Source organism: Lonchura striata, chromosome Z (genome assembly GCF_050655825.1).
Source record: "Lonchura striata isolate lonStrDom1 chromosome Z, ASM5065582v1, whole genome shotgun sequence".
Lineage (NCBI taxonomy): Eukaryota > Metazoa > Chordata > Aves > Passeriformes > Estrildidae > Lonchura > Lonchura striata.
This window is the reverse complement of record NC_140740.1, coordinates 45,921,207-45,933,513: the sequence shown is the minus strand read 5'-3', so window position 1 is coordinate 45,933,513 and position 12,307 is coordinate 45,921,207. Positions and strand designations below refer to the sequence as shown.

General features: G+C 51.1%; 4 protein-coding genes across 53 annotated transcripts in view; 1 reads left to right on the top strand and 3 right to left on the bottom strand.

Moving 5' to 3' along the window:
- The window catches only part of LOC110484213 (ubiquitin-associated protein 2), a 253,283-nt gene that overhangs the window by 162,178 nt on the left and 78,798 nt on the right, over positions 1 to 12,307 (top strand). The window lies entirely within an intron of this gene.
- On the bottom strand, positions 313 to 1,379 carry LOC144248289 (interferon-like). The gene has a single exon (XM_077790332.2). The coding sequence runs from the start codon at positions 1,300 to 1,302 to the stop codon at positions 571 to 573; it is 732 nt and encodes a 243-aa protein (XP_077646458.1). The 5' UTR covers positions 1,303 to 1,379; the 3' UTR covers positions 313 to 570.
- Positions 3,615 to 6,529, bottom strand: LOC144248217 (interferon-like). Its single transcript, XM_077790159.2, has 3 exons — positions 6,361 to 6,529; positions 6,159 to 6,257; positions 3,615 to 4,409 (listed from the first exon to the last, which is right to left on the bottom strand). The coding sequence occupies exons 1-3, from the start codon at positions 6,527 to 6,529 to the stop codon at positions 3,733 to 3,735; spliced, it is 945 nt and encodes a 314-aa protein (XP_077646285.1). The 3' UTR covers positions 3,615 to 3,732.
- LOC144248218 (uncharacterized) lies at positions 8,725 to 11,939 on the bottom strand. The gene is made up of 3 exons (XM_077790160.2): positions 11,771 to 11,939; positions 11,569 to 11,667; positions 8,725 to 9,881 (listed from the first exon to the last, which is right to left on the bottom strand). Exons 1-3 carry the CDS (start codon positions 11,937 to 11,939, stop codon positions 8,983 to 8,985), a joined length of 1,167 nt encoding a protein of 388 aa, XP_077646286.1. The 3' UTR covers positions 8,725 to 8,982.

Genomic DNA, 12,307 nt, shown 5'->3' with positions numbered 1-12,307 from the left:
AAGAGGTGCCTGGGGGCTGCAGGACCACCATTCCCTGGGAGCGTGCTATCCATAGCCTTTGATCCAGGCAGGATGCATTGGCAAGATGGGCTGCAGGACAGAGACTCATCCCCTCACAGCCTGAGGGGACCATGTCTTTGCATGTCAGGTCTAAGCGTGGAGCACAGTGAGCACAGCTTAGCTTTTTCATTCTTTTTGGTTTTTACAAAAAGTCTTTATTTCTAACAAAAGAATAAATAAATAAATAAATAAATAAATGGCCAGCCAAAGAAAGAAATAATCGACTAAGTTAATTAATGAGTTAAATAAGTAAGCAAACAGAGTTCTGTGATAAATAGTGATTGGCATTCCCACAGTAGTTCCCCAGTGTCCATGATCCCCTTGCCGTTCATCAGGTGAGGTTGCAGTCCGGATGAACGCGGTAATTCCACAGGTAACAATACCTTCTGTATCCCCAGTGTCTCGTAGGTGTCCATGAATGTGTAGCACAGAAATTTCCTCTTCCTTCCTCTCCAGTGCCTGTGGTTTGGGTGTGGGCTGTGCCACATACTGGCCCCAGTGCCAGCACGCTCATAGGCCTTTCCCCATCAGCTCATCGGTTGGAAGACGTGTGACTGGTACCAAGTGATCCCAGCCTGGGCTCCTGCTGTCACCACTCAATCCATGGCTACTGGTGCTGGCTGGCGATGGGTGTTTGTTCTCTGTGGGTTTAGTGGGGTCCAGAGCAGCTTGGTGCTTCATGCGCCGTATGAGTTTGTCCACGTGTTGTAAGCAGACACGAGCTTCGAGGCGGACGTGGTCCCAGGCGCAGGCGCTGTGGCTGTGTGCCTGGAGAAAGGCGTGGATTTTCCCGAAGTACTTGTTGATGGTGAGCCGCGGGTCGCTTGGTCCTTTGAAGAGCAGGGGGTCGTTGGGGAGGCATTGATTGAGGTGGTGGATGTGGTGCTGCAGTTTGTTGAGGAGGAGGTTGCGAGCGTGGCTGGGCCAGTGCTGGCGGGTGCTGTTGGAGCTGAGGGTGTGGAAGAGGCGCTGGAGGATGCGCAGGGCGGTGGCGGCGGCTTGGTGCGGGCCGAGGTTGGGGTGGAGGAGGGTGTCGGGGAAGAAGGGCGGCTCTTGGAGGCGGCAGGGCTGTGTGTGGCTGGGAGGCATGTCCTGGAGGAGGCGGAGTGCGTCGCCGGGGAAGGTGTCGTCGTGTGTCCAGAGGCGTTGGCAGGCGAGGCTGGTGGCCAGAGCGGCGAGGAGGAGCAGGAGCGGCGGTGCGGCGTGCAGCAGCCGTGGCTGCGTGGCTGTGGGCACAGCCATGCTGGGTCTGCGGGTGCTGTCGGGTGGTGCTGGGCAGGAGGAGCCCGGTGAGGCTCGGTGGTGCTGCTGCTGCTGGTGGCTGTGGCTGGGGCGCTGCCGGCTTTGTACGGCGGCAGCTTTCCCTTCATCGCTTTCTGATTGCCGGGAGTTTCCGGCCGTGCTTTCCAGTCTGTGCTGGTGGCTGCGGTGGTCTTGGGCAGTGTTTTGTTGGGGTGGCCGTGGTTGAGGATTGTGGTGGCAGCGGTGTGCTGGGGCAGAGTGTCAGTCATGGCTGGAAGGGGTTGTGAAAGCTCTGGGCCAGAGGCGCTGGGGGGTCAGGTGCGTTGGGGAGGGTGTTGGGCGATCCTTTCACTTGCCGAGCCAGCTGCAAGGTCTGTGCTGTTGAGCTGAGTCTCTGTTTGTGCCCAAGCATCGTTTCCACTTGCAAAGCCCTGGTTTTGGTTGTGGTCACTTTTCCTTTCACTTTGAGGCTTGCCTTTAATTTCATCTTAGCCACTGTTTTCCTTTTGTGGTTGCAAGGGATGTGCGGTGATGTCAGTGGGTGAGGGCCGGCGTTTCCCCTCCTGCGGTTAACGCCCAGAGGCACTGGCAGGGTTCAAGGGGCTGTCTGTGCATGTGGGTCTTGGAGGCCTGAGTGTGTCCTTGCAAGGAGGCACTGCACCTGCTGTGTTTGGGAGGAGCGAGCCACAAGGCAGGCAAGAAAGGCTGAGTGAAGAAGTCGCGGAAAGGGAAAGCTTTTGCTGTTACTGTCGCGCTTGGTGCCATGGCTGTGGCCCCGGAGCATCGGTCTGCTTTTGAGATCCATGCCTCAGTGGCTGAGGTGGCCAGAGGTCAAAGGAGGACATTCCCCCATGAAAGAAATGGGGTTGCGCTTTGGGACTGCTGGAGCCCTTGCTCGGAGCAGCGCGTCCTGTTCAGGGCTCTTTAGTCTATGAGAGGTGTGGTGTCCTTGGAAGGTGATGGCTCTGAAAATGCACGGGGGTCCAGAGGCCGTGACCTGTGAGAAAGGCTGAGGGAGTTTGTCTTCTTTGGCTGGAGTATTGTAGGTTTGCCAGTAGTTTCAGATGCCTTTCCAAAAATGCACAAAATCTGTGGCAAGGTGAAGAGATGTTTGGGGTGTGCAGAGACTTGCAAGGGGATGATCCCTCTGGCCTGGTGGAGAAATGGTGGGATTGTTGCTTGGAGCAGATCGTGGGATTTGAAAGTTTTAGGCCTTTGGGGGACAGAGAATTTGGAGGTGAGCGGTTGTTTGTCACCTTGTGCGTCAGTGATCTCCAGGCAGGCTGCCGAAGGCACACAAGGCAAATGCTGGGAGTCCTCGCGGAAAATCCCTGTAGATCCCCAGGCCAGTGTAGGAGAGGGTCGAGTTTGAGACCGTCGTGGCAACCTGAATGTGCACAAGTCCATGGAACCTGAAGAGGCTGATGCGTGAGCCGTGAGGGAACTGTCAGATGGAGCTGCTGGGCCACAGTGCCTGGTTTTTGAAATCTGGTGTCCGTCAGTTGAAGTTCCCAGTAAGTGGTAGAAGGGAGGTATAAGCCTCCCTTTGTATAAGGGGAAAAGCAGAAGAGTGTGGGAACTACAGAGCAGTCCGGCTGAGCGCAGTGTCAGGCAAGAAGATGAGGCTGTTGTGCTTGGTCACCAGACTCAGCTAAGGCCTAGGGAAAACCAAGAGGTGGTCGGTAATGGGGAGCATGGCATTCCAATTGCGTAGTCACCATTCCTGGTGATTTTTTGTGATGTTCTATGGCTACGGCTACAGAGCAGTGGTGGATAGGGGCAGAGCAAGTGAGCTTGTGTGCCTGGGCTTGAGCAAAGTGCTGGGCCGTGTCCTGCATCCTTGTCTGTGAGTCAGAGAGGCATGGATTGGATGGATGGAGCACGTTGTGGATAAAGCAGATGAGGTGCAGCGGTGCTCCCCAGCCTTTGCGTGTTTTTCTTTTTGGGACTCTGTGGTGGTGGCCAACCGCTGGCAGTGTTTTTCCAAGAGTTTGCTACAGCATCTTGCTTGGTCAGGTGCCATTGAGAAGAGTGGGCAGAGGCGGTTTGGAGGAAGGCTTGGGGTAGGTGTGGAGTGAGGATGGCTTTGGCTGGCCCAGAGACTGGTTGCTGTGCTAGAGAGATGAGAGGCAATGGCAAGTGTTTTGTTGTAGGTCTTTATTTTCAGCGGCATAAATAAGTGAATAAGTAGAAAAATAAATACATGTATCAATAAATAAAGAAACAAATAAATAAATCAGTCTAGAAATAAGTGGAGAAAGTCCTTTGCCCGTATCACTGGGAGAGGCTGAATCAATGGGAGAGAGAGTGGTTGGGGGCTGCGGGTGGCGTGCGGTTGTTGCAGCCCTGTCTCTGGTCCCAGGTGAGAGGAGGCGTGGGGTTGGAGGTGGGTTTGGGTGGTAGGTGTGGGTTGGAGTGTGGGTGTCTGCGCTAGCGGCGCCTGGCACGTGTGAGGTTGTGGAGGTGCCGTAAAGAGGCACGAGCTTCGAGGCGGAGGTGGTCCCAGGCGCTGTGGCTGTGGGTGTGGAGGGAGGGGTGGGTGTCCCTGAAGTACTTGTTGATGGCGAGCCGCGGGCTGCGTGGTCCTTTGGAGAGCAGGGCGTTGTCGGGGAGGCGTTGCTCCAGGTGGTGGATGTGGTGCTGCAGTTTGTTGAGGAGGAGGTTGCGAGCGTGGCTGGGCCAGTGCTGGCGGGTGCTGTTGGAGCTGAGGGTGTGGAAGAGGCGCTGGAGGATGCGCAGGGCGGTGGCGGCGGCTTGGTGCGGGCCGAGGTTGGGGTGGAGGAGGGTGTCGGGGAAGAAGGGCGGCTCTTGGAGGCGGCAGGGCTGTGTGTGGCTGGGAGGCATGTCCTGGAGGAGGCGGAGTGCGTCGCCGGGGAAGGTGTCGTCGTGTGTCCAGAGGCGTTGGCAGGCGAGGAGGAGGAGTAGGTGCGGCGTGCGGCAGCCGTGGCTGTGTGGCTGTGTGGCTGTGGGCACAGCCACGCTGGGTCTGCGGGTGCTGTCGGGTGGTGCTGGGCAGGAGGAGCCCGGTGAGGCTCGGTGGTGCTGCTGGTGGCTGTGGCTGGGGCGCTGCCGGCTTTGTACGGCGGCAGCTTTCCCTTCATCGCTTTCTGATTGCCGGGAGTTTCCGGCCGTGCTTTCCAGTCTGTGCTGGTGGCTGTGGTGGTCTTGGGCAGTGTTTTCTTGGGTTGACTGTGGCTGGCGATGGTGTTGTTAATTCTCTTTTTGCCTTTAGAGGTTGCCTCTTGCCTGTTGGTTGTGGTGTAGTGGAACCCTACGTTAGTGCCACATCATGTATTTGCAATGATGTTGTGTGTTTCTTGTGGTTTTCCTTTCTCTCTGGGGTCGTCTCTCGTTCATCATATGTTCCGCTGAATTTCTTTTATTGCCCTTTACAGGACACTGCATCAATTGTAGTATCGTATCTTGGGCTTCTCCCTTTTTTCTAAAGCTATGTCTGATGTTGAACAGACTTTTTCGTTTTGGAGAGTGCTGAAGTCAAATCTCGCTGAACTCTTCTAAAGTTTAATATTTTGAAGATTTTTCAAGTAGTGTTTCCTTACTGATTTTTGCACGCTTGTCAGTATGTGTCAGCTTGGTTCCTAGTGTTGAAAAAGGAAGTAGTGGTACTTGTAAGTATCTAGTAAGTAACTCGTAAATTTCTGTTAAGTTGCTGAGCTGATTGAGCTGTTGCAGCTTTTAATGCATTTGGGTCAATCATTTTTTCCCGTAAATTCTAGTTGCAGACCTTTACTGCCGGGGTATTCAGCACAAGCCTTCTATTAGTGTGCCTGGAGATTCGTCCCTTGAGTGGGGACACACCTCTAGGTTATTGCTTGAGGTAAAACAAAAGTAATTGGATTAATTACCTTTTTCTGTAGTTTGTTATTAATCTGGCTTTCAAAGGATTGGGGTAGTGGAGCACTGTACAAGTAGTTACCACTGTCTGTAATGGATCATAGATAATTCTGATCAAAATTATTTGAGTATTGTCATGATTAATTTTAATTATTTGTTTTTCCCATATTTCCCATATATTTCCTCGATAGACGTGTAAACAAATATTTCTCTCATCTTGCAGGACAAATTTGTATAAAAGGTCAATTACACATATATAATTCTTTTGAGATGAACCATTTACCTACTGTGGGCCTAGGATTGTATTAAGCTGCCTCCAGACTTCTCTAAGAAGGAGTTTAGCAAGCAAGGAGGCATTTTGTGAACCTCAGTGGGAAGCCTTCCCTGATAAATGTTGTCGGAAGCTTCCATTCTGCCTGGGACACTTCCCAAGTCTTTTTGTAGTTCCCATTAGATTTTTCTGGTTTTTTTACCTACACTATGCTTGTTTTCTTTGTGTTTATATGAATAAATTCTCTCTTTTAAGCCTTTGATAGAGTTGTATTAAATAAACTGATGGTTTATTTCTCAGGAACCTCAGGAGCTCGTTAAGTCAGAGAGCTGAAGAGGTGGCTCTGGGTCTGAGCACCTAGGCACTGAATGTTGATGCAGCTTCTGCAGTGTCTTGCTTCCCTTTTGCAGTTTGATTTTCATTGTGATGGAGTTGAAGAAGTCTCCTCTAAGCTGTTGCTTTTGAACAATAAAGGGTTTTTTAAAGTTAATTTTCATTGTCTGTTTTGCCCTGGATATCCCAAGTGCAGTGTGACGCTGAGAGGAGGTGGTATCAGAAGAGCCTGCTCATGGCCTTGTCCAGTGATGCTTTCAGCTATGTGCCCAGGAATGGGTATCTCTCAACCTCTCCAATCCCTATTCTGGTGTTGTATCACCAGAATACAAAAAATTACACAAATGCATTTCTTCTTTTGTGTTTGAATTTCCTGTATTCCAGCTTGTGTCATTACCACCGCTCCTGTTTTTGTCTGAGAGTGATTTAGTTCCTTCAGCTGCCTCAGAAAAGACAGAACCAACGAGGTCCTCATTCCTGACATTGCAGGATACTTCTGGATAGGAGCATTAGGGGGACAGTGGTACAGTGTGGAAGTTTCATCTTGAGGGGTCCTGCTGTGTACCTGAATATATAAGAGAGCTGGTGGAAAAGCTCACCAAGCCACTGCCCGTAATTTACAATCAGTCCTGGCTGACAAAGGAGGCCCCAGGAACCCGGAGTGTGGCCAGTGTTACGCTTATCTTCAGGAAGGGTCAGAAGTGGAATCCAGGGAGCTACGGGCCTGTCAGCCTGACCTGGGTGCTTGGGGAAGCTCATGGAGATCATCTTGAGTGCCCATCACATGGCACCTCCAGGAGATCCAGGGGATCATGCCCAGCCAGCATGGGTTTGTCAAAGGCGTAACCGCCCGACCCAATCTCCTTCTGTAACACAGTGCCCCTCTTAGTGGACGAGGGAAAGTCCAGAAACGTTGACTTCCTGCACTTTGGAATAAAGTCTTTAACACTGTGTCCCACAGAAGTCTCCTGGAGACACCAGCTGCTTGTGGCTTTGACGCTCTGTTCTTGAGTTAAAAACTGGCTGCTGGCCTGGCCCAGAGAGTGCTGGTGAATGGAATTCCTTGCAGCAGGCAGCTGGTCCCTAGTGGTGTCCCCCAGGACTCTGTACTGAGGGCTCTGTACTGTACTGTTTTTTACCTTTGTTGATGATCTGAGCTCTTGAGGGAATCCAAGAGCTCCTTTAGTCAGTTTGAGGACAACACCAAGCTGGGCGTGAGTGCTGATCTGCTGGAGGGCAGGAAGGCTCTGCGGAAGGATCTGCACTGTCTTCTGGATCCACGGGCCAGGGCCAGTTGTGTGAGGTTCAACAAGGCCAAGTGCTGGGTCCTGCCCTTGGGTCACAGGAACCGCCTGCAGCTCCAGGCTGGGACAGCGTGTCTGGCAAACTGCTGGATGGGAGAGGACCTGGGGGTGCAGGTTTTCAAGAGCTGGACACAAGCTGGAGTGTGCCCAGGTGGCCAAGAAGGCCAATGGCACCGGGCTTGTGTCAGCAATGGTGTGGCCAGCAGGAGCCGGGCAGTGGCCATCCCCCTGTGCTGGGGGCACTGGTGAGGCCACAGCTGGAATCTTGTGTTCAGCTTTGTTTCCTCACAGCAGGAAGGACACTGAGGTGCTGGATCATGTCCAGAGAAGGAAATGGAGCTGGGGAAGGGTCTGTAGAGCGAGTCATATGGGGAGCAGCTGAGGGAACTGGGTGAGTTTAGTGTGGGGAAAAGGAGGTTTGGGAGAACCGGATCACTCTGTACGATGATCTAGAAGAAAGTTATAACCATATGGGAATTGTTTTTTTCTCCCAGCAGCTAGCAATAGGAAAAAAAAATGGCCTCAAGATGTCCCAGTGGAGGTTCAAGTTGGATATTAGGGAAAATTTCTTCACTGAAGGAGTGGTCAAGCATCGGAGCAGGCTCCCTGGGGAAGTGGTGGAGTCACCACCGCTGAAAGTGTTCAAAAATGGAGTAAATGTGGCGCTTCATTATATGGCTTAATGGTATTTGGTCAAAGGCTGGGCTTGATGATCTTGGAGGTCTTTTCCAACCTTAGTGATTCTATGAATCTCGATTTGGTCCTGTTGTTTTTTCACTCAGCTAAATGGGAAGCAATCAGTTGCGTTTGCACGGAGCAGTATCCTTGAAGCGACGCAGTGCTGGAGGTTGTTTGAGCCCAGGAAAACAATCTCTTTGTGGCATGCAGGAGAAGGCTGGAGCTGCTGACCTGGGGAGGTGCTTCTGGATTGATAGTTGGAGGGCGAAGGAGCAGCCAGTGCTGGTGATGTGTGGGCAGTTCCCTTCACGAGGAATGCTGTGCTGGTTGGTTTGGACCATATCGAGTTGGGGGTGTTTGGATGATGGATCTCTTTGCTTGCTAATGATGTGTTGGGGTGAATTGTCCAAATCTCTGCAGTCCTTTATGGGTCCCCTCCTTGCTTCTTTGAGGTGCACCTTGTCTGTGCCACCCTGTTTCTTCTAAGGCAGTGCTGTGGCATTGCAGAATGGTTATCTTTGGTGGGATGATGGTTTGGAGGTGGCTTTCAAGGCTTTGCATTATTGGAGGGTCTGGAAGGCAGAGCGAGGTGGTGGAAGAGAAGGAGGTATGCAGGGCAGGCATCATGCCATTTGGGGCAAATGGGTGCCCCAGTGGTCTGGCAGCTGTAAGAGGTGCCTGGGGGCTGCAGGACCACCATTCCCTGGGAGCGTGCTATCCATAGCCTTTGATCCAGGCAGGATGCATTGGCAAGATGGGCTGCAGGACAGAGACTCATCCCCTCACAGCCTGAGGGGACCATGTCTTTGCATGTCAGGTCTAAGCGTGGAGCACAGTGAGCACAGCTTAGCTTTTTCATTCTTTTTGGTTTTTACAAAAAGTCTTTATTTCTAACAAAAGAATAAATAAATAAATAAATAAATAAATGGCCAGCCAAAGAAATAAATAATCGACTAAGTTAATTAATGAGTTAAATAAGTAAGCAAACAGAGTTCTGTGATAAATAGTGATTGGCATTCCCACAGTAGTTCCCCAGTGTCCATGATCCCCTTGCCGTTCATCAGGTGAGGTTGCAGTCCGGATGAACGCGGTAATTCCACAGGTAACAATACCTTCTGTATCCCCAGTGTCTCGTAGGTGTCCATGAATGTGTAGCACAGAAATTTCCTCTTCCTTCCTCTCCAGTGCCTGTGGTTTGGGTGTGGGCTGTGCCACATACTGGCCCCAGTGCCAGCACGCTCATAGGCCTTTCCCCATCAGCTCATCGGTTGGAAGACGTGTGACTGGTACCAAGTGATCCCAGCCTGGGCTCCTGCTGTCACCACTCAATCCATGGCTACTGGTGCTGGCTGGCGATGGGTGTTTGTTCTCTGTGGGTTTAGTGGGGTCCAGAGCAGCTTGGTGCTTCATGCGCCGTATGAGTTTGTCCACGTGTTGTAAGCAGACACGAGCTTCGAGGCGGACGTGGTCCCAGGCGCAGGCGCTGTGGCTGTGTGCCTGGAGAAAGGCGTGGATTTTCCCGAAGTACTTGTTGATGGTGAGCCGCGGGTCGCTTGGTCCTTTGAAGAGCAGGGGGTCGTTGGGGAGGCATTGATTGAGGTGGTGGATGTGGTGCTGCAGTTTGTTGAGGAGGAGGTTGCGAGCGTGGCTGGGCCAGTGCTGGCAGGTGCTGTTGGAGCTGAGGGTGTGGAAGAGGCGCTGGAGGATGCGCAGGGCGGTGGCGGCGGCTTGGTGCGGGCCGAGGTTGGGGTGGAGGAGGGTGTCGGGGAAGAAGGGCGGCTCTTGGAGGCGGCAGGGCTGTGTGTGGCTGGGAGGCATGTCCTGGAGGAGGCGGAGTGCATCGCCGGGGAAGGTGTCGTCGTGTGTCCAGAGGCGTTGGCAGGCGAGGAGGAGGAGTAGGTGCGGCGTGCGGCAGCCGTGGCTGTGTGGCTGTGTGGCTGTGGGCACAGCCACGCTGGGTCTGCGGGTGCTGTCGGGTGGTGCTGGGCAGGAGGAGCCCGGTGAGGCTCGGTGGTGCTGCTGGTGGCTGTGGCTGGGGCGCTGCCGGCTTTGTACGGCGGCAGCTTTCCCTTCATCGCTTTCTGATTGCTGGGAGTTTCCGGCCGTGCTTTCCAGTCTGTGCTGGTGGCTGTGGTGGTCTTGGGCAGTGTTTTGTTGGGTTGACTGTGGCTGGCGATGGTGTTGTTAATTCTCTTTTTGCCTTTAGAGGTTGCCTCTTGCCTGTTGGTTGTGGTGTAGTGGAACCCTACGTTAGTGCCACATCATGTATTTGCAATGATGTTGTGTGTTTCTTGTGGTTTTCCTTTCTCTCTGGGGTCGTCTCTCGTTCATCATATGTTCCGCTGAATTTCTTTTATTGCCCTTTACAGGACACTGCATCAATTGTAGTATCGTATCTTGGGCTTCTCCCTTTTTTCTAAAGCTATGTCTGATGTTGAACAGACTTTTTCGTTTTGGAGAGTGCTGAAGTCAAATCTCGCTGAACTCTTCTAAAGTTTAATACTTTGAAGATTTTTCAAGTAGTGTTTCCTTACTGATTTTTGCACGCTTGTCAGTATGTGTCAGCTTGGTTCCTAGTGTTGAAAAAGGAAGTAGTGGTACTTGTAAGTATCTAGTAAGTAACTCGTAAATTTCTGTTAAGTTGCTGAGCTGATTGAGCTGTTGCAGCTTTTAATGCATTTGGGTCAATCATTTTTTCCCGTAAATTCTAGTTGCAGACCTTTACTGCCGGGGTATTCAGCACAAGCCTTCTATTAGTGTGCCTGGAGATTCGTCCCTTGAGTGGGGACACACCTCTAGGTTATTGCTTGAGGTAAAACAAAAGTAATTGGATTAATTACCTTTTTCTGTAGTTTGTTATTAATCTGGCTTTCAAAGGATTGGGGTAGTGGAGCACTGTACAAGTAGTTACCACTGTCTGTAATGGATCATAGATAATTCTGATCAAAATTATTTGAGTATTGTCATGATTAATTTGAATTATTTGTTTTTCCCATATTTCCCATATATTTCCTCGATAGACGTGTAAACAAATATTTCTCTCATCTTGCAGGACAAATTTGTATAAAAGGTCAATTACACATATATAATTCTTTTGAGATGAACCATTTACCTACTGTGGGCCTAGGATTGTATTAAGCTGCCTCCAGACTTCTCTAAGAAGGAGTTTAGCAAGCAAGGAGGCATTTTGTGAACCTCAGTGGGAAGCCTTCCCTGATAAATGTTGTCGGAAGCTTCCATTCTGCCTGGGACACTTCCCAAGTCTTTTTGTAGTTCCCATTAGATTTTTCTGGTTTTTTTACCTACACTATGCTTGTTTTCTTTGTGTTTATATGAATAAATTCTCTCTTTTAAGCCTTTGATAGAGTTGTATTAAATAAACTGATGGTTTATTTCTCAGGAACCTCAGGAGCTCGTTAAGTCAGAGAGCTGAAGAGGTGGCTCTGGGTCTGAGCACCTAGGCACTGAATGTTGATGCAGCTTCTGCAGTGTCTTGCTTCCCTTTTGCAGTTTGATTTTCATTGTGATGGAGTTGAAGAAGTCTCCTCTAAGCTGTTGCTTTTGAACAATAAAGGGTTTTTTAAAGTTAATTTTCATTGTCTGTTTTGCCCTGGATATCCCAAGTGCAGTGTGACGCTGAGAGGAGGTGGTATCAGAAGAGCCTGCTCATGGCCTTGTCCAGTGATGCTTTCAGCTATGTGCCCAGGAATGGGTATCTCTCAACCTCTCCCTATTCTGGTGTTGTATCACCAGAATACAAAAAATTACACAAATGCATTTCTTCTTTTGTGTTTGAATTTCCTGTATTCCAGCTTGTGTCATTACCACCGCTCCTGTTTTTGTCTGAGAGTGATTTAGTTCCTTCAGCTGCCTCAGAAAAGACAGAACCAACGAGGTCCTCATTCCTGACATTGCAGGATACTTCTGGATAGGAGCATTAGGGGGACAGTGGTACAGTGTGGAAGTTTCATCTTGAGGGGTCCTGCTGTGTACCTGAATATATAAGAGAGCTGGTGGAAAAGCTCACCAAGCCACTGCCCGTAATTTACAATCAGTCCTGGCTGACAAAGGAGGCCCCAGGAACCCGGAGTGTGGCCAGTGTTACGCTTATCTTCAGGAAGGGTCAGAAGTGGAATCCAGGGAGCTACGGGCCTGTCAGCCTGACCTGGGTGCTTGGGGAAGCTCATGGAGATCATCTTGAGTGCCCATCACATGGCACCTCCAGGAGATCCAGGGGATCATGCCCAGCCAGCATGGGTTTGTCAAAGGCGTAACCGCCCGACCCAATCTCCTTCTGTAACACAGTGCCCCTCTTAGTGGACGAGGGAAAGTCCAGAAACGTTGACTTCCTGCACTTTGGAATAAAGTCTTTAACACTGTGTCCCACAGAAGTCTCCTGGAGACACCAGCTGCTTGTGGCTTTGACGCTCTGTTCTTGAGTTAAAAACTGGCTGCTGGCCTGGCCCAGAGAGTGCTGGTGAATGGAATTCCTTGCAGCAGGCAGCTGGTCCCTAGTGGTGTCCCCCAGGACTCTGTACTGAGGGCTCTGTACTGTACTGTTTTT